The sequence below is a fragment of the Argopecten irradians genome, chromosome 3, assembly GCF_041381155.1.
Source record: "Argopecten irradians isolate NY chromosome 3, Ai_NY, whole genome shotgun sequence".
In the NCBI taxonomy this organism is placed as follows: domain Eukaryota; kingdom Metazoa; phylum Mollusca; class Bivalvia; order Pectinida; family Pectinidae; genus Argopecten; species Argopecten irradians.
In genome coordinates, this window is record NC_091136.1 from 5,952,305 (window position 1) to 5,977,081 (window position 24,777).

General features: G+C 36.2%; 1 protein-coding gene across 1 annotated transcript; it reads left to right on the top strand.

The window, feature by feature from the left end:
* Nucleotides 1–38: 38 nt before the first annotated feature.
* LOC138317402 (coiled-coil domain-containing protein 191-like) lies at nucleotides 39–23,905 on the top strand. The gene is made up of 18 exons (XM_069259037.1): nucleotides 39–178; nucleotides 6,959–6,997; nucleotides 7,270–7,408; nucleotides 8,279–8,464; nucleotides 9,326–9,498; nucleotides 9,974–10,078; nucleotides 10,395–10,513; nucleotides 11,420–11,594; nucleotides 12,708–12,898; nucleotides 13,386–13,617; nucleotides 13,951–14,492; nucleotides 14,728–14,900; nucleotides 15,342–15,424; nucleotides 18,045–18,146; nucleotides 19,076–19,254; nucleotides 20,244–20,361; nucleotides 21,231–21,385; nucleotides 21,885–23,905. Exons 1-18 carry the CDS (start codon nucleotides 101–103, stop codon nucleotides 22,048–22,050), a joined length of 2,955 nt encoding a protein of 984 aa, XP_069115138.1. The 5' UTR covers nucleotides 39–100; the 3' UTR covers nucleotides 22,051–23,905.
* Nucleotides 23,906–24,777: the final 872 nt, after the last annotated feature.

The following is a 24,777-nucleotide window of genomic DNA, read 5'->3' on the forward strand; positions in this document are numbered from 1 at the left end:
GAGTCACGTGCCGGGATTGACTACACAAATTGTTTAAACATGGCTGCTCCCATGCTGATTGTTTACATTGTGATTAACTAGGTTCAGCGTCGACAAAACCATGGATGGAGATAGCCATAAACGTGGCCTTTACAGATGGAAACCCCAAAGTGACACACGACTCTACTCCAGATCTCAGGTAGCTGACGAAATACGCAAAAATTGCAGAAAACAATTAGTGAGAGCTAATCTACATTGTACTGGCAGGCGACCAATTCTCGCCGAGTACCAATAAATTTCCACGCAAATCTAGTCAATAAAGCCGTCTTCTGATAAAAGACATTACCATGCTGATTTCCACAAAAACAAATGTCTCAAATTTCGTCTATGATCATACAAGTACATATGCGATGGCGAGAATTGAGTACAGGTCCGGTAGCACGCTAAATCTGGCTCGATATATAGATTTGACTATATAGGACCTAGTAGCTAAATCTGACAATACGTATAGTGGACAAGTGTAAACAAAAATCACATACCTGGTCACAAAATCAGCGTACACATCAAAAATTGTATGACGAATCATGGGAATAGGCAAAACAAATTATTTTTGTCATCCAAAATAATTTCTGGTGATTTTTAAAAAATTCATCGTTGCATTTTTGGTACTCGCATCTATTCATCCTCATGTTCTCATGAAAAAGATATACAATCAATATTTCCCATTTGAAATATGCCACATATATTGTTTTTATGAGCTGACTATAGCACTTTTTGCTAGTGCTGGATATCGCCAACAGAAAACTGTATCGCGATATATCACCTTTTCAGTGGAAATATCACAATATATCACAATATTTTTCAGTTTTCTATGCTGACCTCAAAATGCAAAGTACTAAGTGTTAATTCTTAAGTTTATTTGACTATGTGCTTTTTGACTATATATTGCATATTGGAACTTGCATATGGTAATTTTCTTTATTTTTTTAGAACTATTGCTGTTAGCATTTGGGCAATGCATAAATAAAAACATTAAAATGAAACCAAACATTTGTTTATTGTTATTCATAACATTCAATGAAATGTTTGTAAATAGGATGTTTCAAGCGCTTTGCTGACACAACAGCATGGCCAAGAGAGATTTGTTTTCGTTTGGCTTCGGCAAAGGTTTGATAAGTCTGGCCCACCAACTAAAAAAGAAAGAGAAGAACAAAATCAAAATTATGAGAAAGGTAGAAAACGAAAGTTTATCCCTAAATGGAAAGACGATTATGAATGGCTATCCTACGATGAAGATTCTGGAAAGATGTTCTGTCAGCCGTGCAAAGACTCTCCAGAGTCGTCTGCTAATAGGTCATTTATTGATGGCACAGATAGTTTCCGACTGCAAAATATCATTAGCCATGACACAAGCTCCTACCATAAATCATCGGTGATTAGATACCAAACTAAGAATAAAATGTCTGTGCAGACAAATTTCAAAGGAGACAGCTGTATAGAAACCGTTGCAGGGGGATCGTTTGACTGGGGTCAGAAGGCCAGCTGCTCGAGCTAGTTATCAAGCCCACCGGGTGTTATTGGACCAATGGACCATGCAATTAAGGCTCTAAATGAGAAACAACACGATCAGCTTATTGCCTGTTTCAATACTGCATATTTTGTTGCAAAGAATGAATTGCCATTTACAATGTATCCATCTATTCTCAAACTATAGTGTTGGGAATCGGTTGTAAAATGGTAATCGATCATCGGTTTAGGACAATTTACTAATTATCGATTTTATAATCGGATACTATTTATAGAAAGCTCTTCTATATTTATATATTTCACCTTTTAGTTTTTCTGAAGAATTTTAAAAAGATATCCACTGAACGAACAGTCATGAAGAAGTATTTTTTTTAATTCAAATTCTTGAGTATCTATGATGTTTAAAATATTTTGATGTGATTTTGCCCTGATATATATCATAATAAAGGTTCAGAACAGTATAAGATAAGCATGAGTTATCTCCCATTTTAATAATCGATTATTACCTTTCATAATCGATAGTCTTTGGAAAAATCATAATCGATCGATCATCGATTAAAATCGAGAATCGGTCCAACACTATCAAACTACAAGCGAAAAATGGCATCACCCTACCCCAATCCTATCAGTCAGATCAAGCTTGTAGAAGGTAATTAAAAACTTTTCAGGCAGCATTTTTTTTTATAAAATCATGAACAGATAAAAAAAAATACTATAATAAATTAAAGATATTTATAGAGTTATGTATATATATATATACATATTATCATATTGATTAATGTTAACTGAATTGTTTGATTAGTTTGAGATAACCAAATAACAATTATTTAATTACATGATAGTAATGTGATTAATTTTCTAATTATGGAGATTAACGTTTTATCAAAGACAAAGTAAATTGATAATATTTTAAGAATTATCTTAAAATGTTTAATGAATTATTGAAAAAAAAACTTAATATTGACATTCAAAACAATTCATTTTGTTACAGGTTCATCAAATTTATTCATGAAGATTCATTTACCAGAACTCATCAAGAAATAAACAATGCCAGGGTGATTTCCATTATGTTTGATGGAGCTACAGATGTCAGCACCAGTGAAAATGAAGTAATTTATGCTAGACTTCTTGAAGATGGACTGGCAACAGATGTTTATGTGAAGTTGGAGGCAGTTGAACATGCCCATGCTGAGGGAGTTTTCACAGCAATTGATAAAGCTATGACAGAGACTTGTCCTGGTTGGAAAGAAAAGTTGATTGGAATGGGTTCTGACGGTGCAAGTGTAAATATTGGTAAAACAAACAGTGTGGCCACACGTTTGAAAGAGCATGCCCCACATCTTGTGACAGTGCATTGCCTAGCTCATCGCTTAGAACTTGGAGCACTTGATGCTATGAAAACTAAAGATGCCTCAGAATTCCTTAAGCTTAAGGACTTACTTCAGAAACTTCATAAACACTACTACTACTCCCCTAAAGCTGTAAGAGAACTAAAGAGTCTGGCTGAAATGATGGATCAAAAGTATTTGAAACCCGGCAATTTGAAGGGAACAAGGTGGATGGCCCATCTTCGGAACGCCTTAAAGAATCTGACTGAGAGCTACGAGGTCATTGTTACACACTTTGAAAATACTGTGGAGAGCAGAAAAGGTACAGCAGAAGTCCAAGGCAGAGCAAAGTTCATTCTGACTCACTTAACATCATACAGACTGATGAGATTCATGTACTTTTTGAAAGATGTTCTGCATGTGTTAAGTGTTCTGTCACTTGAATATCAAAAGGAGGGCTGTACACTACCAGATTCACTAGAAGCTACAGAAACGGCATGCTTGCAGCTTGTAGGTCTAACGCAACGGCCAGGTGAACATTTGCAGAATTTCATTGGGGAAGTCGACCAAGAAATGACTTTCAAAGGTGTGAAGCTGAAACAAAGTAATGTTCCAGAAAAACACCATCAAGAACCAGGAGAATGCATTGATTGATGCTGTGCTATGTCACATCAGCAGAAGAGTTGATGACACAAAGAATGATCTTCTGAAGTCCATGAACTATATTCTTTCCTGTCAATCATCCACAATCGCAGGAAGAATTAGCTGTATATGGGGAAGATGATATAGATGCTCTGTGTACATATTTCAATGACATTCTTGATCATGTAGGTTGTGACACAAACGTTCTAAAAAACACAGAGTGGGCTGCATTAAAAAACACATCTTCGTAAGCAACCTGCAGGTACCACCATACAAAGTATGTACCAAAGACTGTTCACTACTCCAAACCTAGAGCAAAGGTTTCACAACATACTGATGTTTAGTTGAAATTGTGCTGTGTGTGCCTGTATCCAGTTCAGTTTGTGAGAGAGGATTCTCTGCCATGGCGCGGATAAAATCAGACTGGAGAGCAACCTTAACCATTGAGATGCTGAACTACTTGATGGGTATATCCATTTCTGGCTCAACGTTAGAGGATTACAATGCAGAAAGGGCTCTTTCTCTGTGGTGGCATGGTGGTGAGAGGATGAGACGGCCAGTGTTTGAATAAGTGACTACTGTGGCAATACCAAACATGAATATGTGACTGTGGCAATACCAAAATATAAAACTTCTTTGGTTTACATTGTGTTAAGTGAATAAAAAGATAAACTAAAAAACAAAGTGTTGGTTTTTGACAAAATTTATAGTCAAATTTACAGTCGGGCAGGTAGGTTTCTGTAACCACCTGCCCAACTGGGCAAGTACTTTAAAAAGTTAATGTCGAGCCCTGGCTAGTGATAATGGATGCTAAATAATTGCAACGATGGAATTTTTAAAAAGTTGCATGCAAATGAACAAGTAGGCAAACATTATTCATATCACAGACTTACATGTTTCGTCATCCATGCTTTCATACTGCGAGAGAAAAACGTGACCAGACCTCAATTGTTTGTTTACATTCGCCCACTATAATGTGTGCAACCGGACCTGTTGTACAATTGTATTTATAGCATAAATTTTATCCAGTTTGTGTTTTCCAAATTCTCCATGCATTCATTGAATTGATAATGCATATACAGTGCTAGACAACATATACATATACATTCAATTCCATATCATATATACAAATGTATATAGTTCCACTCAATTTGCACATTTTTATCATTATGTACAGTACTGTATACAGTATATATCATAAAATGTTGTGTGTGAAGTTTTCAACTGAGATTTTTATACATGCTTTAAGTTATCCAGATAATCAATGGGAACGATTCAGGTACCACGTGATACGGTTACCTGATAACGTTTGAGAGGGACTATTATATCCATTGGTGATTGATTGATGATGTACGATGACGTCCCGCTCTAACTTAGTTTCAGTTGGAAGATGACAAAGAGTGACATTCCATCACCACTGGAGATACTAGTACTGCACAAACGTTAACGGGTATCACGTGATAGGTGAAGCTTTCCCATGACGGTAATGAGAAGTAAAAGGTGAAAGACAAATTACTTCGTAATGTAGTAATAAAGCAACTAACTAAACCACTCTCTCATCCTGCCTAAAAAAAAAAAAAAATATCAAAAAAATTCAACCAACATACCCTTTTTTTTTCATAACCTGAAACATACATACAATTTTTTTGGTCTGTCCTGTATTAACAGGGTTAAATTGTATAATCCTGGCTGTTGATTTTTGAGAAATGATCGATGCTTAAGACTCATCTGATGCAAGGAACAAGCATGCATGCATCAACATCTAATCTTCCACATGCTCTGTACTTTTGTCACTTGGTTAACCATATCAAACAGTGTTGTACTTCCTCTTTTAGCTACTGTTGTAGTGGAAAAGTACCTTCTGACTACAACAGTAAGTCAGAAGGTGATATTTTTTCCACTACAACAGTATAGCTATTCCTCTTTAGGCATTTAGAAGTTAACTAATTTAAAACTTAAGAAAAATAATAATAAGATGTTTGGTATCTGTGCATGTACGTGTGGACGATGTATGGTATCTGTGCTACATGTATGTGTGTACCAATGTATGGTATCTGTGCTACATGTACGTGTGTGCCAATGTATGGTGTCTGTGCTACATGTACGTGTGTACCGATGTATGGTATCTGTGCTACATGTACGTGTGTGCCGATGTATGGTGTCTGTGCTACATGTACGTGTGTGCCGATGTATGGTATCTGTGCTACATGTATGTGTGTGCCGATGTATGGTATCTGTGCTACATGTACGTGTGTACCGATGTATGGTATCTGTGCTACATGTACGTGTGTGCCGATGTATGGTATCTGTGCTACATGTACGTGTGTACCGATGTATGGTATCTGTGCTACATGTACGTGTGTGCCGATGTATGGTATCTGTGCTACATGTATGTGTGTACCGATGTATGGTATCTGTGCTACATGTACGTGTGTGCCGATGTATGGTATCTGTGCTACATGTACGTGTGTGCCGATGTATGGTATCTGTGCTACATGTACGTGTGTGCCGATGTATGGTATCTGTGCTACATGTACGTGTGTGCCGATGTATGGTATCTGTGCTAACTGTATGTGTGTGCCGATGTATGATATGCTACATGTACGTGTGTACCGATGTATGGTATCTGTGCTACATGTACGTGTGTGCCGATGTATGGTATCTGTGCTACATGTACGTGTGTACCGATGTATGGTATCTGTGCTACATGTACGTGTGTGCCGATGTATGGTATCTGTGCTACATGTACGTGTGTGCCGATGTATGATATGCTGCATGTATGTGTGTACCGATGTATGGTATCTGTGCTACATGTATGTGTGTGCCGATGTATGGTATCTGTGCTACATGTACGTGTGTAACGATGTATGGTATCTGTGCTACATGTACGTGTGTGCCGATGTATGGTATCTGTGCTACATGTACGTGTGTGTGCCGATGTATGGTATCTGTGCTACATGTACGTGTGTGCCGATGTATGGTATCTGTGCTACATGTATGTGTGTGCCGATCTATGATATGCTACATGTATGTGTGTGCTGATGTATTGTATCTGTGTTCTACATGTATGTGTGTAACGATGTATGGTATCTGTGCTACATGTATGTGTGTACCGATGTATGTTATCTGTGTGCTACATGTATGTGTGTAACGATGTATGGTATCTGTGCTACATGTATGTGTGTGCCGATCTATGATATGCTACATGTATGTGTGTGCTGATGTATTGTATCTGTTCTACATGTATGTGTGTAACGATGTATGGTATCTGTGCTACATGTACGTGTGTGCCGATGTATGGTATCTGTGCTACATGTACGTGTGTGCCGTATGTTAAAGTGTGTGTGAGTACATGTCCTGCATCCCTAGCACCTGGTGTTGCCTGTTTTCTTTATAAAGTAATTAGTTATAGAACAAATTATTTTGCATGTCTTAAAATTAAGATGACACTTTCAAAATAATGTTTGGAATTTTTTTTTCAGAAAGTGACTACAAACAATGACATACAAGACTGGATCAAGGTATTTTTTTAAAGTTGTATATGGTATATCAAGGATGTTGTATTTTATATAGCCTTTTTTATCTATCTCTTTAGTTTTTATGTTGTATACTTATATTAATTGGTATAAACTGATTGTTTAATATTAAATGGTGAATATTTATTTTATATGAAGGTTTGCACCTAAAAAAAACCCACATATTTGATAAAAACAATTTTCTTCAAACATTATTTTTTTTAAACGTATCTGAAAACAATAATTGAACAATTAATGCACAGTTTACTTATTATTAGACAGTTGAGGCTGCTTCAGATAGAGCGGCACAAAAGGTTTTTGGATCAAATTCAAAATCATCTGGAAAATCACAAGGAAAGGTGGCTTCCTTGAAATCTGTGAGTCAACTCAGGGAACATGATGCTGCTTTAACTGAAGGTAAGCTAGTAATGGTAGATAAAGTATCTCTGTTACTTTTTATGGCTTATTTCATATTCTTACAGGGGCCATAGTGGCCAAGTGGTTAAGATGTCCTGACATATTACCATAAGCCATCTACCCCTGGGTTTGTGAGTTTGATTCCCAATGTAGGGCAGTTGCAAGGTACTTACTGCTGGTCGGAGGTTTTTCTTGGGGTATTCTGGCTTACCTCCACCCATAATTCTGCCATGTTCTTAAAGACTCTTGCTGAAAATAAGAAATTAAACTGATAAAACCAAACCAAATAAATTTAGGTACATCAGGAAATTACAAAAGTATGACTGTTTCCATTACCAAGACATAATCCTACTGTAGATAAAAATGGTTAGGAAATACATCAGAATGTTGTATATATGTTGATAATTAAGCACCCTTTCACTGTTTATAGTGCCTCAAACTGTTCTGTAGGGACCTTGAAATCAAATATACTAAATTCACTTCTCTCTTCACAATTATATATTATGCATCTTAATTATTTTTTCTAATTGACGAGAAATCAAAATTATAAGTGTTAATTGTTATGTGTTATGATTAGATGTAGTAATGTAATTTTTGCACTAAAAATGTTCTTAGAATTGTTACAAAAGGCACCATCGACCTGGAATTTATAGAATTTGGTTATCACTACATGTGTAATAATAGGCAATACCTTTCAACAATCGGTTTCCTCAGTCATTTAAGTAGATATCTGAGTCAAAAACAAACACTGACAAAATTATATGGTTGATAATAAAAGAGTAAAATCTATCAATATGCAGAGTCATGTTGGGGATTAAACTAGCTAATTAACTGTTTAAATTTAATTGCTGATGTCCATCTCTCCTTTAGCCCAGGATCTCCTGTCTCAGTGGATGGATGAAAAGGTCCAGTTACATGACGAGGGTGACGAAGATTTGGCGGATGATTTGTACCAGAGACGGACGGTCCAATCAGACGTTAAACGAGAGTGGGATCACCTTCTACAAAACAACTATGAGGAACAGGGCCTAGTGAAACCTCGCCCAACCATCAACGGTCTGTACCACTGTCAACATTATCCTGTATTACAGTAAAATGCTGGGAGTTTTCTCTTTAGATTTGTCGGTCCTGGTTAATAAACAGATGCATGATACATTTTTATTATCCCTCGCTTTTTCCGAAATTGGGGATATTAATTTGGATTTGTCCGTCTGTCTGTCCGTCCGTCTGTCTGTCTGTAACACTTCCTTTCCGTGGAATAACTGTTACAGATGTAAATCGATATTATTCAAACTTGCTGACAAGGCTTAATGCTTTAAGGGCTGGGCCAAGTTCGATCGCGACTGTTTATGGACCTTATTTAGCGGAGTTATGGCCCTTTGCTTAAATACAAAAAGTCAGTTTCTGCCACTTCCGTACAATAACTGTAATAGATATTAACCGAATTTATTCAAATTTGGTAACAGGTTGAATGCCTTAAGTGCCTGGCCAGGTTCAATCAACCCTTTCAGCAGATGTTATTTATCAGAGTTAATGCATTGTGATATCATTTAATTAATGCTGTCCTCAAAAGCTGAACCCTTGAGTTGAACACATCATATTTTCAACACAAAAGTTGTTTTAATGATAAAAAGTGATATGAAAGAAAGGACCTTTATGTATGATGTATATGAAGGATAGGGATATCCCACCTTCAGATTTAGTAATGAGGTAAAATTTAAATTAGCGACAGCTCAAGAGAAATGTCTTTAACTTGCATACCTAGTAACCTCATGGGACAGAGTTTTTAGTCTGTTTTACAACATTATGTTATGAAATTGCATCTTTTTTTATTGACAGATATATATTCTTTTTACATTTATTAATTGTCATCATTATCAACTTAAAACATAAACATCAATATTCTAACATTAACAGATGACGACCCATATGCTTTCCTTGCCGAGCAGGACGAGGACACAGCTGTGGAATCCATTGTACAACACATGCTTAGTAAGAAATTTGTCAAGGATAACATCACTAATGATTTGGGCTTTGAAGATTTTAACAAGCCTGATCCTCGCTCAAAGATGGAACTCCGACACAAACAGGTACACAGTTTAATAAACACAGGAACAACACCGTATCCGCCGTAATTAGCACCCCTTTAAGCACTCGTCCTCTTTTCTGGAGATGAGGTGAAGTTGTGTAAACGCCCCCATTCCATGAATTTCTCAATGTTTTTTACCATGTGATGCCTCAAACGTAAGCATTGTGTCCCATATTTCATGAACTTTTACATGTGTATCATGAAATAATACACGTAATGTGTCTCATCAGTTAAAAAACATATGCATGTTTACAGATTATTTTGTCATGAGTACAGAAAGAGTTAAAATATTGCTGATTTTTTTCGTCCATAACCTAGATTTTGGTTCACTAATAAGCGTCCTTTTGTTTCAATTTTTAAGTGCCCAGGGCGCTACTTACAGCGAATACGGTATATTTAATCAGTTGTGAAAAAACCCCAACTATAATGTTAATTTGATGTGTATGAGTTAGTGTTTATTTTCTTGTTGAACACAGGTGAAAGAAAACAGAAAGAAACGTGAACAAGAGCTGAATAAAAAGAAAAAGGAACAACAAGCGAAAAAGGATGCCCATCACAAAGCCAAGCAGATTGTACTACAGGTACTGTTGATTTGATTGTTTACTTTTGGTGACACATTGACAGCCAGGGTCATTTAGGGTCAAACTTTTAGTGTGTTTATTTGTAAATTTCATGTTAATGATATAATTTTAGCATTAATAAGAATGTGGTAAGAGCCTGTGATAAATCAAATTTCCCATGGAAAAGACAAATAAAATTGCAATCAACATGTCTGACAGCGGCCTAGTTTCAAACAAAGACTTCAAATCACAATATGATAATTATTAGAGTTAATAATATGTAACAAAACACTACCTATATCTAATGATTATAATGTTGTTTGTTATTATTTTTCAGGAGGAAAAGAACAAATTGGCCAAAGCAAAGAAGGAGGAGATGGAAATAAGGAAAGAAATGGCCAGAATACGCAAGGATATGCAGGAAGAGAGACGCCAGTTTGAGGAGCAGAGATCTAGGTAGGATCAATGGTCTCATTACTCTGGTGCATGATGTGTAAAAATAGTATTTACACATATTACTTCAATATTATATTTAAAAGTTCAAATGGTGTTCTTAATAAATGCACAGTCATAGAAAAAATGAGGTTATCAGGTTTCTGTAGTTCAGTCTAGAGTCTGAAATGGAGCGAGCCTCCATATCTAATTTTCAACCGAGGAAAGTTACAATGATATATAGCCAATTGATGGTATATTTGTTGAGCTGCTGAATGTTTGTCAAGTATGTATTGGTATACGAATGCAATATAGACTAAATTCATCGTAGACATGACCTTTATTTTATTGTACGGAGGATAGACAAGTGTTTGCCTGTGTGTATGCCTATTTTGAATGCAAAGATGGGAGTAAAGCTGGTGATACTGTTTCGGATAGGCCACCTGTAATGGTTTTTTCTGAAACCTGTATGTGATCTGTTAACCTATTGTTCGCTTAGACGCTCTCAGAATTGTTCACAGACAATCAGATGTTCTGTATATTTAGGTGAGATGAGTGACCGTACACACATGTATACCGACGTTACTATGGAATTTCCCGAACATTCCTGAGGAAAGCCCTCCGGTTGTAGCTCCGACCAATGATTCATTTTGTTGTTTATTACCGTTACAATGCTTGAACACATCTTTTGTTTTCATGTCAAATACATAATTATTTAATTGGATCTAATAAAAACTCTTTATTGTTAATTTTAAATCCGTCAACTTAAGACGCAAAATCTTATCGAGGCGTGAACTAGAGGTAGTTTGAACCTGCTGCGTTTGTATTTATACGTCATTGTGATTACGCTCATTTGAACGCAACTCCCCTCCCGTTGACTATATATGGGCATATGTAAATATATATGTTGTAATGAATATAACTCTACAGGCAGAGAAAAAACCAGGAAGAAACACTGAATAAAGCAACAGTGTTGGTCGACCAAGAGGAGGAAAAAACAAGGCAAGAGAAAGAGAGTCGAGACCGAGCAGAGGAGGAGAGAAGGAGAAAGATCATGATGAAATTGGGGCAAATAGAGACAAGAAAGGAGGCAGCTAACCTAAAGGTATACTGCTACAGTTACCCACAGGAGGCAGCTAACCTAAAGGTATACTGCTAAAGTTACCCACAGGAGGCAGCTAACCTATAAAGGTATACTGCTAAAGTTACCCACAGGAGGCAGCTAACCTATAAAGGTATACTGCTAAAGTTACCCACAGGTGGAAACTAACCTATAAAGGTATTCTGCTAAAGTTACCCACAGGAGGCAGCTAACCTAAAGGTATATCCTGCTAAAGTTACCCACAGGAGGCAGCTAACCTAAAGGTATTCTGCTAAAGTTACCCACAGGAGGCAGCTAACCTAAAGGTATTCTGCTAAAGTTACCCACAGGAGGCAGCTAACCTAAAGGTATTCTATAAAGGTATACTGCTAAAGTTACCCACAGGAGGCAGCTAACCTATAAAGGTATACTGCTAAAGTAACTCACAAGAGGCAGCTAACCTATAAAGGTATACTGCTAAAGTTACCCACAAGAGGCAGCTAACCTATACTAAATGTATAATGCTAATTAAAAGTAACACACAGGAGGCAGCTAACCTATAAATGGTATACTGCTAAAGTTACCCACAAGAGGCAGCTAACCTAAAGGTATACTGCTAAAGATACCCACAGGAGGCAGCTAACCTAATGGGACCCTACCAGTTGTCATGAAGGAAAACAGTCGTGATTTCGGAAAGTTTTCATTGTTCGCTTCTGAGGAAACACTTTGTTTCCACATAAGAAAAACAACGCTGTCATGAAGTATACATCAACAGCTCCAGACATCCGGAAATCTGTATGCATAGTAGAATATGCACACAATCATGACTTCTGGTTGGGTCCCAGTATAGCATTAATATAAAGTTGATTATCTCTTTTAACTATTTGATGAATTACACATATCAAAGCATGTGATTGGACCAATTCTGATATTACATGGATTGATATCAGGACATCATATATATATTTGAAGCTTACAACTTTAATTCAACTAAACGAGTCACTTTTAGCCTCCATTGTTAGCCACTACTGCATACTGTGACTGTCTAACCTTGTCTAGAAAGGCAAACTTATATTACTGCACAATTATTACAAACTGTTAGACTAAGTATTTATTACAAGAAATGTTTCACTTCAGAGTCTCCAGCGTCATTTCTCTGCCTGGTATAACATCGTACTTCAACGACGTCTACAGATCGGCAGAGCGAAGGCCATCCATGACTGGAAACTTCTCCTTCAGGCCTGGAATGCATGGAAGGCCTATATACGCACACGGCGAATGGACAGAGAGACAAAACAGCATGAAATATCTGTCATACAAACACACAGGTAAGTTTTTATGTAAATGTTATAATTTTCTATAATATTCTATAATTAATGATTGGTAAATCAAGCAGAAAATGCAAATTTTTCACTTTATTCTAACTGTATAAAGTCATGTTTTTTCAAGTTAAACATTTTTGGACCCCTGCAAAAAAGTTTAAGGTGAGGGGGGGGGGGTATACTGGAATCGGGTTGTCCGTCTGTCTGTCTGTCTCTAGCTAGACACAACTTTGTCTGGCGAACTCCTTCTAAACTACAATTTTGTACTTTACAGATTTTGATAAAATTTCGTACACAGAACCCTGACATAAAGGGGAGTCGAGTAAACTATATAGGGTTCTGCAATGTTCCCTACTAATGGAGTTATTACTAAATTTGTGCAGCAGGGAGTATTAGTCGTCCTCTGTGGTGACAGTTCTAGTTCAAATTAAAGTTGTTTCTATTTGTTACAACTTCTACATATTATGTAGGTGAGATTTTCTGTTTTCTGTAGGAAAGCTCAGGCAGCAGAGACACACTACAGATCTTGGTTACTAAGGAAATATTTTGTTGCCTGGCAACTATGGATTAAAATGGAACTGGAGAGAAAAGAGATGGAGCAGGCTCAGGAAAAAACACGCAACAAAATGGCTGCTTTATTGGAAGCAGCTGCTAAGGGGAAACTCTCAGAAGGCAATAATACAGACAGATCTGAACAGGCCGTCAAGGCAACCAATCTCGAAGTTGTGAGTATATGGCTATTTATTATACTGTACCTGTACATATATATGAAATGAAGCTTATATTAAACATATATTTGTTGGATGGGGTACATTTTAAATTGTTATATAATGTATAAAAATATCATTTAATTTCTGGTATCAAGTACCTGTGTATTTATGTCTGTATTGCTTAGTCTCTTGACATAAATTTATTTTATATATGGGAAATAGAAATTTAAACAAAGATTAGATAATCTCGTAAAGAATGACTGTGCATCTTCAGAAAAACAATTGACAGAGTCTGTATGTAAATATATATTAATATATGCATGTTATTGTTGCCGCCATTTATTTAAGGATGCATTATTTGAGAACAATCAACGTCGACCTTTGACCTCAAGAAGTGATGTGTCAACTATAGCAGAATCTACTTCTGGAAAGAGGCCCTTGGAGCAAAATAGGATTCCCACTGAAGCGTGGCAGATCACCAAAAAGCACCTACAGCTGACCACAGACGAAATCGCTGGACTTGGAGGTGGTGATGGCAAGGGAGAACATCACTCAGACCAAAAAATCCGGAATCGGTTTGGAACACAACCATGGATGAATAGGAAGTACATGCCAAATAGCTTTGAGAATCGCCATAATGCACAGCAGCGCATTCTCGAGGAACAACAAAGACAGCTTAAAGAACAGCAACAACTTATTGAGGAACTACAGTTTAACCAACGGAAACAGGTATTAGAACAGCAGGGAAGTACACAACGACAACTGGCAGAGAGGATAACATCACCGCAAGGTCCAAACAACAGTAAAACAACAACACATCAAAGTAAACAACAGAACAACAAAGTAAATAAAGGAGATTATCAAGAGATCAAAGCTGGGGACACAAATAGGTAATTTTACAGACTCCTCTAATTAGAATCAGTTAATAAATCCCTTAAAGCACAAATGACAAAAGATCTTAAAAATCATATTTATTTTGATTTGATTAAAATATCTAGTGCTGATTACTTTTTTCTGGAGTTTTTTTCTTCTTTTTTTTTTTTATCCTGAACCTGAACGCCTCGTAAAATGATCACCAGTTATTTTATATTCTAGATTAATATGTAATTCATTTTTTATCTCCAGCAACACTTCGGAGCTCCTAACACAAAGATCAGAGATCTCAGAACAGTCAGAGGTCACAGCAAGGTCAGAGGTTACAGCAAAGTCAGAGGTTACACCAAGGTCAGAGGTCACATCTACTAGTAGTACTGCAACAAATAAAAGCAGCAACACAAAATACTTGAAAGTTTTAAAAAGTAAGTATAATAGTTTATCATTTTGGTTTTGTTAATTCTGTGTTATGTTGAAAACTTTTTCCAGGTTCTTATTCAATGAACAACTGCTACATGGTGCTATTCTGATAAAAAAAGGTTACCTTCACATGATGTCTTTAGCATTTACTTGCAGTGGTAAACTAGAATTAAAAGAAAATTCAAATATTGATAGAAATGTTGGACTAGACATATTAAAGTTCTTATCTTAGTCAATTCAAAACAGTCTGTTAAGTCCTTTTATCACTCAAAGCAAGGTCTGTCAGTAATGTATTTCATTATCAGCTGTGAGACTTATACTAAGTAAAACTAAGTATACTAAGTATTTTAATCAAATGGTCGGACCCTAATACTTTTTACTACAGTAACTGTTAGTATTGCATGCCGTGTTGTGGAGTCCTTATCAGAGTTTCATAATGTTACTAGATATGGAATCCCGAGCAGCAGAGCGCGCTCGTCTGAAGGCCGAGAGAGAAGAGAAGAGGAGGATAGCAGAGGAGGAAACTCTGGTAAGATTACAACAGGCTGTTTTATTCTATTTATAGTAACAAAATGGGAGCTTTTATTGTAAACCTTTCATGTTTTTATCATGTTTGACCTTGACCTCTATATTTAAGGTGCTGACCAGGGTCATTTTTAGGTCATCTGACCGAAGTTTAGGTCATCTGACCGAAGGTCAGGATGACCTATTGTCATCGTGTTTTGTCCGTCGTCGTCCGCCGTCCGCCGTGCATCGTGCGTAAGACTTTTTATACAAAAGCCTACTCCTTCTTCATCCTTGGATGGATTTCATCCATATTTGGTTTGAAACATTATTGGGGAAGGACAATCATATTTTATATAAATGAGCCTGGTCCGACCCCTAGGGGCTGAGGGGTGGGGCCCCAAAAGGGCAAATTTTCTTAATTTAAGCTTTAAAATCCTACTCCTCCTTCATTCTTAGGTTGATTTCATCCATGTTTGGTGTGAAACTTCATTAGGGAAGGACAATCATATTTTATATAAATGAGCTTGGTCCGACCTCTAGGGTCAGAGGGGCGGGGCCCCAAAAGGGCAAATTTTCTTAATTTTAGCTTTAAAATCCTACTCCGCCTTCATCCTTGGATGAATTTCATCCATATTTGGTGAGAAACATTATTGGGGAAGAACAATCATATTTTATATAAATGACATTGGTCTGACCTCAAGGGGCTGAGGGGTGGGGCCCCAAAAGTGCAAATTTTCTTAATATAAGCTTTAAAATCCTACTCCTCCTTCATCCTTGGATGGATTTCATCCATATTTGGTGTGAAACATCATTGGGGAAGGACAATCATATTTTATATAAATGACATTGGTCTGACCTCAAGGGGCTGAGGGGTGGGGCCCCAAAAGGGTAAATTTTCTTAATATTAGCTTTAAAATCCTACTCCTCCTTCATCCTTGGATTGATTTCATCTTCATTTGGTGTTAAACATCATTGAGGAAGGACAATCATATTTTATATAAATGAGCCTGGTCCGCACCCTAGGCTCAGAGGGGCGGGGACCCAAAAGGGCAAATTTTCTTAATTTTAGCTTTAAAATCCTACTCCTCCTTGGATGGGTTTCATCCACATTTGGTGTGAAACATTATTGGGGAAGGGCAATCATATTTTATATAAATGAGTCTGGTCCGACCCCTAGGGGCTGAGGGGTGGGGCCCCAAAAGGGCTAATTTTCTTAATTTTAGCTGGCCCACGTCCTGTTTTCAGGTTTCGGTCTCCGATCTCAATGAAAATTGGTTTATAGGGGTTTTAATTGATGCTGAACAACATGCAAACATTTTTGTAAAGATTTTGGTATTCCTAGATGGCCGCTGGCCCACTTCCTGTTTTAAGGTTTCAATCTCCGATCTCAATGAAAATTGGTATATAGGGGTGTTAATTGATGCCGAACAACAAACAAACATTTTCGTAAAGATTTTAGTATTCCAAGATGGCCGCTGGCCCACGTCCTGTTTTCAGGTTGCAGTCTCCGATCTCAATGAAAATTGGTCTATAGGGGTGTTAATTGATTCAGAAGGGGTAACTTTAGGTGAGGACAATCATATTTTATAAAGGACCGAGCTAAGACCCATGGGGATAGTACGGTGGAGGTCCAAAATGGGAGCTTTGCTGAAATTTGGCTTTAAAATCTGACTCCTCCTCATATTAATCCTTGAATGGGTTACATTCATATATGGATGAAGGGCTACCAAGTTTGTTCAACAAATGACATTTACCTATTTCAGAAACTTACATATTCAACTAAGGAGTTCCTTGTATTGTTTATATTAATCGTTAACCAAAACTTTATACTGTGACTTTGTTATTTTGTGCCTTGAGTCAGATGACCGTTCGATTATAGGGTTTGTCTGGTAAGACCTAGTTGTTTATGAAGAACCTGGTCATTTTATATAAATGTTTTCAGACGAGCCTTGACAAAGCCCTCACAGGCCTGTATCAAAAACTGCAGGTCTGTCAGGATTTATACCTGAAATAAAGACTGTTACAAACTGTTGAACAGATTGTTCCGAATAAATGAAAACAGCCCAGACCTAATGCTGCTCATGGAGAAAAAAAAGAAAAAATTAGAAAAAATTGAAACCAACAAAAATTATTAATATATACAGTAATTATTCCTCATAGATTTCATAGATTGTGTAATTAGAACCTACAGTTATTACTGTAACAAGAAGTTTAGGTGAGGTGTAGAATACTCTATGGATGGTTGGAATTGGTGATATATTATATTTTATAATACTTCTTTGTTAGTTAGGGAAGTGTGTTATTGTGTTATTTTTAAAAGTAGGTCACCGCTGTGGACCAGTGGATCTTTGATCAACAATTGAATAAAAAATTTGCCTTCGATAATCAGCTTGACTATTACTCTCATACCATGACATGTTCCCATTCATCTGTCATTGGAGTAGCTGTACTTTCGTATTTCTCACATTACCATGCTTAATCAATGTTACATAGACATGGAGATGAAGAGATGTGCTCTAGTATTCTTTCGCATTTCTGATTGTATACCCACAATGGTCAGAGGGATTTCAAGGAACAAGGGAGGTAATTGGAACACACAAAGTATGAAAATTAACTTGTGTTTGTTTTTGGATTACCTTTAGAAACGCCTCAAGGCTGAAGAGGAAATGCTGTTACAACGGGATGCAGATGAGAAAAAGGCTCGCATCGCTGCACATCGAGAAAAGAAACGGCTGGAAAAAGAGGTAACAACAACATGAACCAACAAACATATATTTAATAGAGATATTTTAGCTTTGTACCTATAGATATGAATTGATTAACAAAATACTACCGTAACTAAAAATAATGCTGTTTTTACATATAGATATAAACTTTATTTATTTTACATTGATTACGAAACAAGTTATACAACTTACACAAATCACTTTTGATGGCCCGGATGTAAGCACACGAGGGGTCTTAGTCTTGGGGGGGAAACCAAAGTGCCCGGAGAAAACCCACATGATTGGGTAGATGACCCTTGACCTGTTCACGTCTGTGCCTGGGATTTAACCCCGGCTGGCTAGGTGAAAGGCATGTGGCTTAACCACTACACAACCCAATCATATGTTTATATATACAGGCTGTAGATGTATACAAAGTATTTAGAAAGATAGCTGGCTAGTATACAGGTACATCATATTAATGGAGAATGGCTAATTTGAAGATCAGAAGTTTGTATTCAGTTAAATATTCAAAGTCAGAAGAATTGGACTACTTACGTCAGATATCAGGGCTTTACATTCCTTAACTTAAAATTAATTATTTAACTGAATTTATCTGTTAGCTTACTAATAAAAGAAGAAGGCTTCTTTAAAAAAAAAATTCTTCTTTTACATCTATTAGATAAATATCGCTTTCCTAAGGAATTTCCTTCAGTTAAGGACCTGGAGAGCTCATCACAGGAATCAAAGGCCTGTTGATATCTTTGCTTCCTGGAGGTCAAAGTTCAAGCTAATTAACTCTTATTACTGTTCAAAGTTTTAGTCCCAAAAATTAATATTATATAGCAATCTGTTATTATTTTTTGTTTTGAAAATTCACAAAATTGATGCATTATTGCATTAAAAAATCTTCAAAAAGTTAGAGCTTGTTTTTGAATCTGATGGTCATGCTTATTTGTCTTTTCCAGAAAGAAATCCAGAAGCAGCAGAGGGAGCAGCAAATGAAAGAACTTGCCAAAAAAGCTGACACCCATTATCTACGAGCTACTCTGAAGTTCAGATGTTTAGGTCCATTCCAGAAACTTGTCGAAATGGCACGGAGAAACAAGAATAAGGCTGTTCAGCATTACAACAATGCACTTAAAAGGTAGCTACTCATCACAAACAAAACTTTATATGTGTCAGAACTACTAACATTGTATTAGAGTAGAGATGGACATTACATAAATCATATGTTAAGAATATTAACTATGTCATGCATTTGTAATGTGTTTTGATGCCAAAAGGTTCCACAATATAATGTACTTTATATGTATCAGTCTATAAAGTTGCAATGTGGATTGAAAAAAGATCGCTGATGTATAACATTAGTCTTGTTCATAAAACCTATATGATAAACAGAATCTTACACTGCTAATGCGATAAACAGAATCTTACACTGCCAAATGTGATGAACAGAATATCAAACTACCAAATTTGACAAACAGAATATCACTGTCAAATATGATAAACAGAATCTTACATAATTGTCAAATATGATAAACAGAATCTTACATTGCCAAAAATGATAAAGAGAATCTCACACTGCCAAAAGTGATGAACAGAATCTTTACATTGCTAAATATGATAAACAGAATCTTACACTGCCAAATGTGATAACAAAATCTTACACTGCCAAATGTGATAAACAGAATATCATACTGCCAAATGTGATAAATAGATTCTTACACTGCTAAATGTGATAAACAGAATCTTACATTATATTGTCATATGTAATAAACAGAGTCTTACACTGTCAAATATGATAAACAGAATTTTACACTGCCAAATAAGATAAACAGAAGCTTTATTTGCAAAATGTGATAAACAGAATCTTACATTATATTGTCAAATATGATAAACAGAATCTTACACTGTCAAATATGATAAACAGAATCTTACACTGCCAAATGTTATAAATAGAATCTTAACGTGTATGTGGAGAATTAAAATTAAGTGAGATTCTTAGCATCAGTTTGTTAAAGTAGCAAAATCATTTAATACGATACCAATTAAAAAGTCTTGTGTTGATAAAGAGATTGTTGTAGAAAGATAGGTTGTCTATGTTTCTGATTAATGTGGTCGGATGTTTTACAGACAAGCTTTGCTGACCTGGCAATCCAATGTCAAGGACATTATTCACCAGAAGGAGGCTATGGCAGACCAGATGTATAAATACTTCCTCATCCGTCACTTCTTTTCAAACTGGAGAAATGTAAGTTATACTACCATTCAAACTTCATCAAAAAGGACGGGACTGATTAGAGTTAATCAAGTCTTTGTCTGTCCTGTAGAAGGGCTGCGGTGGCAAAGTGGTTAAGATCTCTCACAAGTCTTCCGCATTTGGGTTGCAAGTTTGAATCCCATGTCTGGCAGTTATTAGGTACTGGTTGATAATTTTTCTCTGGGTACTCTACCAATAAACCTAGCATACCTTTAAATCATCTTCATTGCTATTAGAACATAATTTAATCAGACCAAACCAAACTGTCTCGTCCCATATATACATGCCCAGACGACATTTATGTCTTACAAACTTTCTAAATCTTTATTCTAAGTAATCAGTATACCTCCTTGAAAATTAAGAGAAAACCATGCCTCTTTATCAACAAGATCATAATTATTATTGAGTTGTAATTTTTCTTTCTTTATTGAATGACATTGAAGGCTTATTGACAGAGGTATACATATGTAAGATATATTTCACTTTTGTGGAAGTACATTGTATAATTATAACGATCCTTCTGATTTAAAGATTTTTTTTTTTACTTAATTTAATTATATTTTAAAAATTTCTGGTTGTGCATGTCTACATGCGTGTTATATGCATTCTACCATGAAAGATATCTATAAGTTGACAAATATTTAAACTGAAACATGTTTATAATGAACATGCTTACACCAAATCTGTGGTTGTAACATAGTACTTTTCATTTCCCATCAATGTTCCTGCAAGATGACTGTATTATTTGTATAACAAATTATATTCTTATAACAGTGGTTTGGCAGTCTTTAAATTACTAGTCTAAAGACATCAAACTTTACTTTCTGTATTTTTTTATTGTAATTTTCTTGTTGTTTTAGTTCAAACACCACACAACAATTATGGAAGGGCGTGCACGGAGGATTCATGAACGTAACACCAAGTGTAAGGTCTTCCAAGCGTGGCATGAGTACACGCAAGTAGAGAGGGATAGGGCAGTAGAGAATACCCAGCTGGCTACAGACCACTACACAAGGTAATACAACCTACACATTGATTCAATGTATCAGTGCTTGGTAAAAAAAAAAACATTGACTTGATACTTTCCTGGCTAAGTGTAGGAAATCAGTACCATGAAGATGAAAATTATTCTCTGAAAGATTTAGCATATACATGACATGCAGCACATATACTCTAGACTATTGCAATTATTTTAAATTAGTTTAATTTTATCATTAATAGAATTTGATAGATTCAAAGAATTCCACATGTTTCAGCATATTGACAGTGATATTTGATGATTTTCTGAAGTGCATGTTGCAAGAGCAGTGGAAATGCATGATTTTGGAAATAAGCTTAATATTAAATGAATAACCCAGGTAAATATTATTGAGTTTTCTTGTCATTAAGAGTATTAAAAGTGCAAAGGCAGCCAGTGTCTTCTCTGAAAAAAAACCTAGATATATCAAACTCCTTTTTTATGTTTACATAAAGTTGTGTTCTGTTGATTTATGTGTATTGACTTTTATTTTCAGATTTCTGTTGAAGAAAGCATTCCATGCTATCAAAGATTACCCGTTAACACGAAAGAAAGAAATCGAACGTGAGAAAAGGCGAGCTGAGATGAGAGAAAAGGTGGCAGCACTGATTCCTGATTATGAGGCGGCTGAAATTAGAAAAAGTTCGACAGATTTCTCCTGATACAATGGAAATGTGTAGAATTAATTCCCAGTTTTTACTAAAAGTGCTCCAACATTCCTTTCAATTTTTGACACAGTTGAAGTACAGTACCATGCCAAAAGTATTCGGTCACAATGGCGGCGTGTTTACATGACGGTAAAAACGAAACGAATTCCAAATTAATTTTACTTATATACTAAACAGTTGATTGCAACGGTATATTACACACTTACCTTCAGTATTTTTGTAAGATGTCCTTTCAATCTGATTACGTTTAAAATTCGTTTAGGGATCGTGTTGTACAAGCTGTGAATGTAGCAAGGTGTGATCTCCGTCCAAATCCTCTGAATCTCGGAGAACAAGTCATTTGCCGATTTCACAGCTGCTACTCGAAACTGAAGTTTTCTTTTTATTAATAACCAAAGATTTTCAATTATGTTTAAATCTGGTGATTGAGTGGGCCAACTCATTCCATTAATTCCGTTCTGGGCGATGTAGTTTTGGGTGGACCTCGCACGGTGAACTGGGGCATTGTCGTCTTGGAAAAAAAAAGCCACCAGTAGGAAATGTCTGGCAAGAACTGGCCAAAGATTTTCCTCCAAAACCTCCTGATATTTTGCAGCAATAATATTTCCTTCCACTCGAGCTAATGTCCCCCACACCGTTCCAACAAATGCACCCCCAAATCATAACCTCAAGTTTGTTTTGGGTATTACGCGGCTGCACAAGATCCGGTCGCAATCCTTCACCTCGCTTTCTCCATATATAAACTCTGTGGTCCTGTCCAATAACTATTTTGCTTTCATCTGAGAAAATAACTCGCTTCCAATTATATATTGTCCATCTCCGCTTTTCTCTACACCAAGCAAGTCTCTTAGTTCGGTTACTCTGCTTCACGACAAGTTTCTTCCTAGAGAAACACACCTGGTATACCCATGTTGGCTCAGATGTTGCTGAAGTGTTCTTTTAGAAGTCGAAACATTACTTTGCTCATTGTATTTAATGGTAACATCAGTAAGGGAATCCCTCCTATTGTTTTTAACAATCCTCTCCAAAGAACGATAATCCCGCAAATTCACTAACTTTGGTCGTCCGTTTCTCGGCCTGTTTTCCACTGAACATCATGTACAAAATTTGTTAACAATGTTAATAACTATGGACTTGGGTATTTTTAACATCTTACCTATCTTTCGTCGTAAATATCCACTCCTAAACATCCCTACGATCATATTTTTAACGCCCATTGATAGTTCTTTTCCTTTTCGGCCCATCTTGGCAATACACGTCCACGGGAAAAAAACAGAAAGCAGACGACATAAAAAAAAAATGTGTGACGTAACATGACGCCATGCGCAAACCAAAAAATGACGCACATCATCATCAGTGACGTTTACAATGAATGCCAAGGCCATTTTCAGCAATGTTATTGACACGACGTTAACATACCGCCATTGTGACCGAATACTTTTGGCACGGCACTGTAGTTCTGGATTCGTTGAAGGACCTTGAGTGTTGTGATAAATTTCTGGTGTTGGACGGATTTCTATGAGCTTACAAATGATATTGATTATGAAATGTAAAAAAAATGGTGGATATAAGGGGTCAGATAACTCATGTATATCATCATTTGTGTCCATGTAGTAATATAAGACTCTTTCATATGTGGATATGAAGGATAAGGATATTCTACCAGAGGGTCACAAAATGTAGTAAAACCCGAGGCTTGCTGAGTGTTTTGCAACATTTTGTGATCCCAAAGGTAGAATATCCCTATCCTTCATACCCTCTTATGAAAGAGTATTTTTCTTTCATACCTCAACATTTTATTGCAATTTTACAGCTATAATATCCCGCCATTTTGAAATAAATTCGAAGAAAATTTTCCATACATGAACGATAACATGATATTTTCAACACAAATTCTGTTGTTTGCATATTCTTTAGCACAACCATGCAGGCAAGTTTGTGAAAAAAATGTTAAAATTTTACCGAGGAAATTGTAATTTTGTTGACACTGTGACATCACGAGGCTTTGTTGCATGGGTAACCATGCAATACAGCCTCAGGTGACATGAGTGTTTTGCCCTAGACCAGTCAGTATTAAACCTATAGGCATGAAAGAATACATAGTATGAATATCTTTGTGAAAGATATATAAGGGGTAAAATGGAATTCAAGATAAATACCATTCAATGAATCAAACAGAAAATTAACTTTATTTTACCACTTTTTGCTCTTGTCAGGGAAATAAGCTGTTCATTTAATGAGAGCACATAAATAGTCTCTGATTTACATGCAGTGGAATCCGGCTGCATTGAAGTCCTACAAAATTTTATGTTAGGTAGTAGTCCACTTGATAGTTGGATTAGGTTAAACTTATTTTTCCATAATACCCAGTAATATAGCACACAACTATATACTGTAACTAGCACAATGTCATAGAATATAGGCTGTTGTAGATAAATTAGCCTTGAAACCAGTTTTAACAGTTATAAAGCTAGCTTCTATAATATGTGGTTTACACCAAGTTATGGATTTTTTGGTCCAGATGTCCTGTTTCTGCTGTCTAAATGTATTATGCATTTTTGTTATTTATTTTTTTTTACATGAAGAGACATAAAGATGATATTTATAGTGAGTTTTTCCTTGTTTTTATTTGCATCTAATAAACCGAGTGGTTATATATGTAGCCACTAAGATTGATACATATCATTTTCAGGTCATCCTCACACGAGTTTTAGGACAAGC

Excerpts from the sequence above, each read along its gene's own strand:
- LOC138317402 (XM_069259037.1), top strand. The coding sequence starts at position 101 with ATGGATGGAGATAGCCATAAACGTGGCCTTTACAGATGGAAACCCCAA. Across the intron at positions 12,899-13,385 it reads TCTGTCATACAAACACACAG|GAAAGCTCAGGCAGCAGAGA; the intron begins GTAAGTTTTTAT and ends TGTTTTCTGTAG. Across the intron at positions 18,147-19,075 it reads AGAAACGGCTGGAAAAAGAG|AAAGAAATCCAGAAGCAGCA; the intron begins GTAACAACAACA and ends TGTCTTTTCCAG.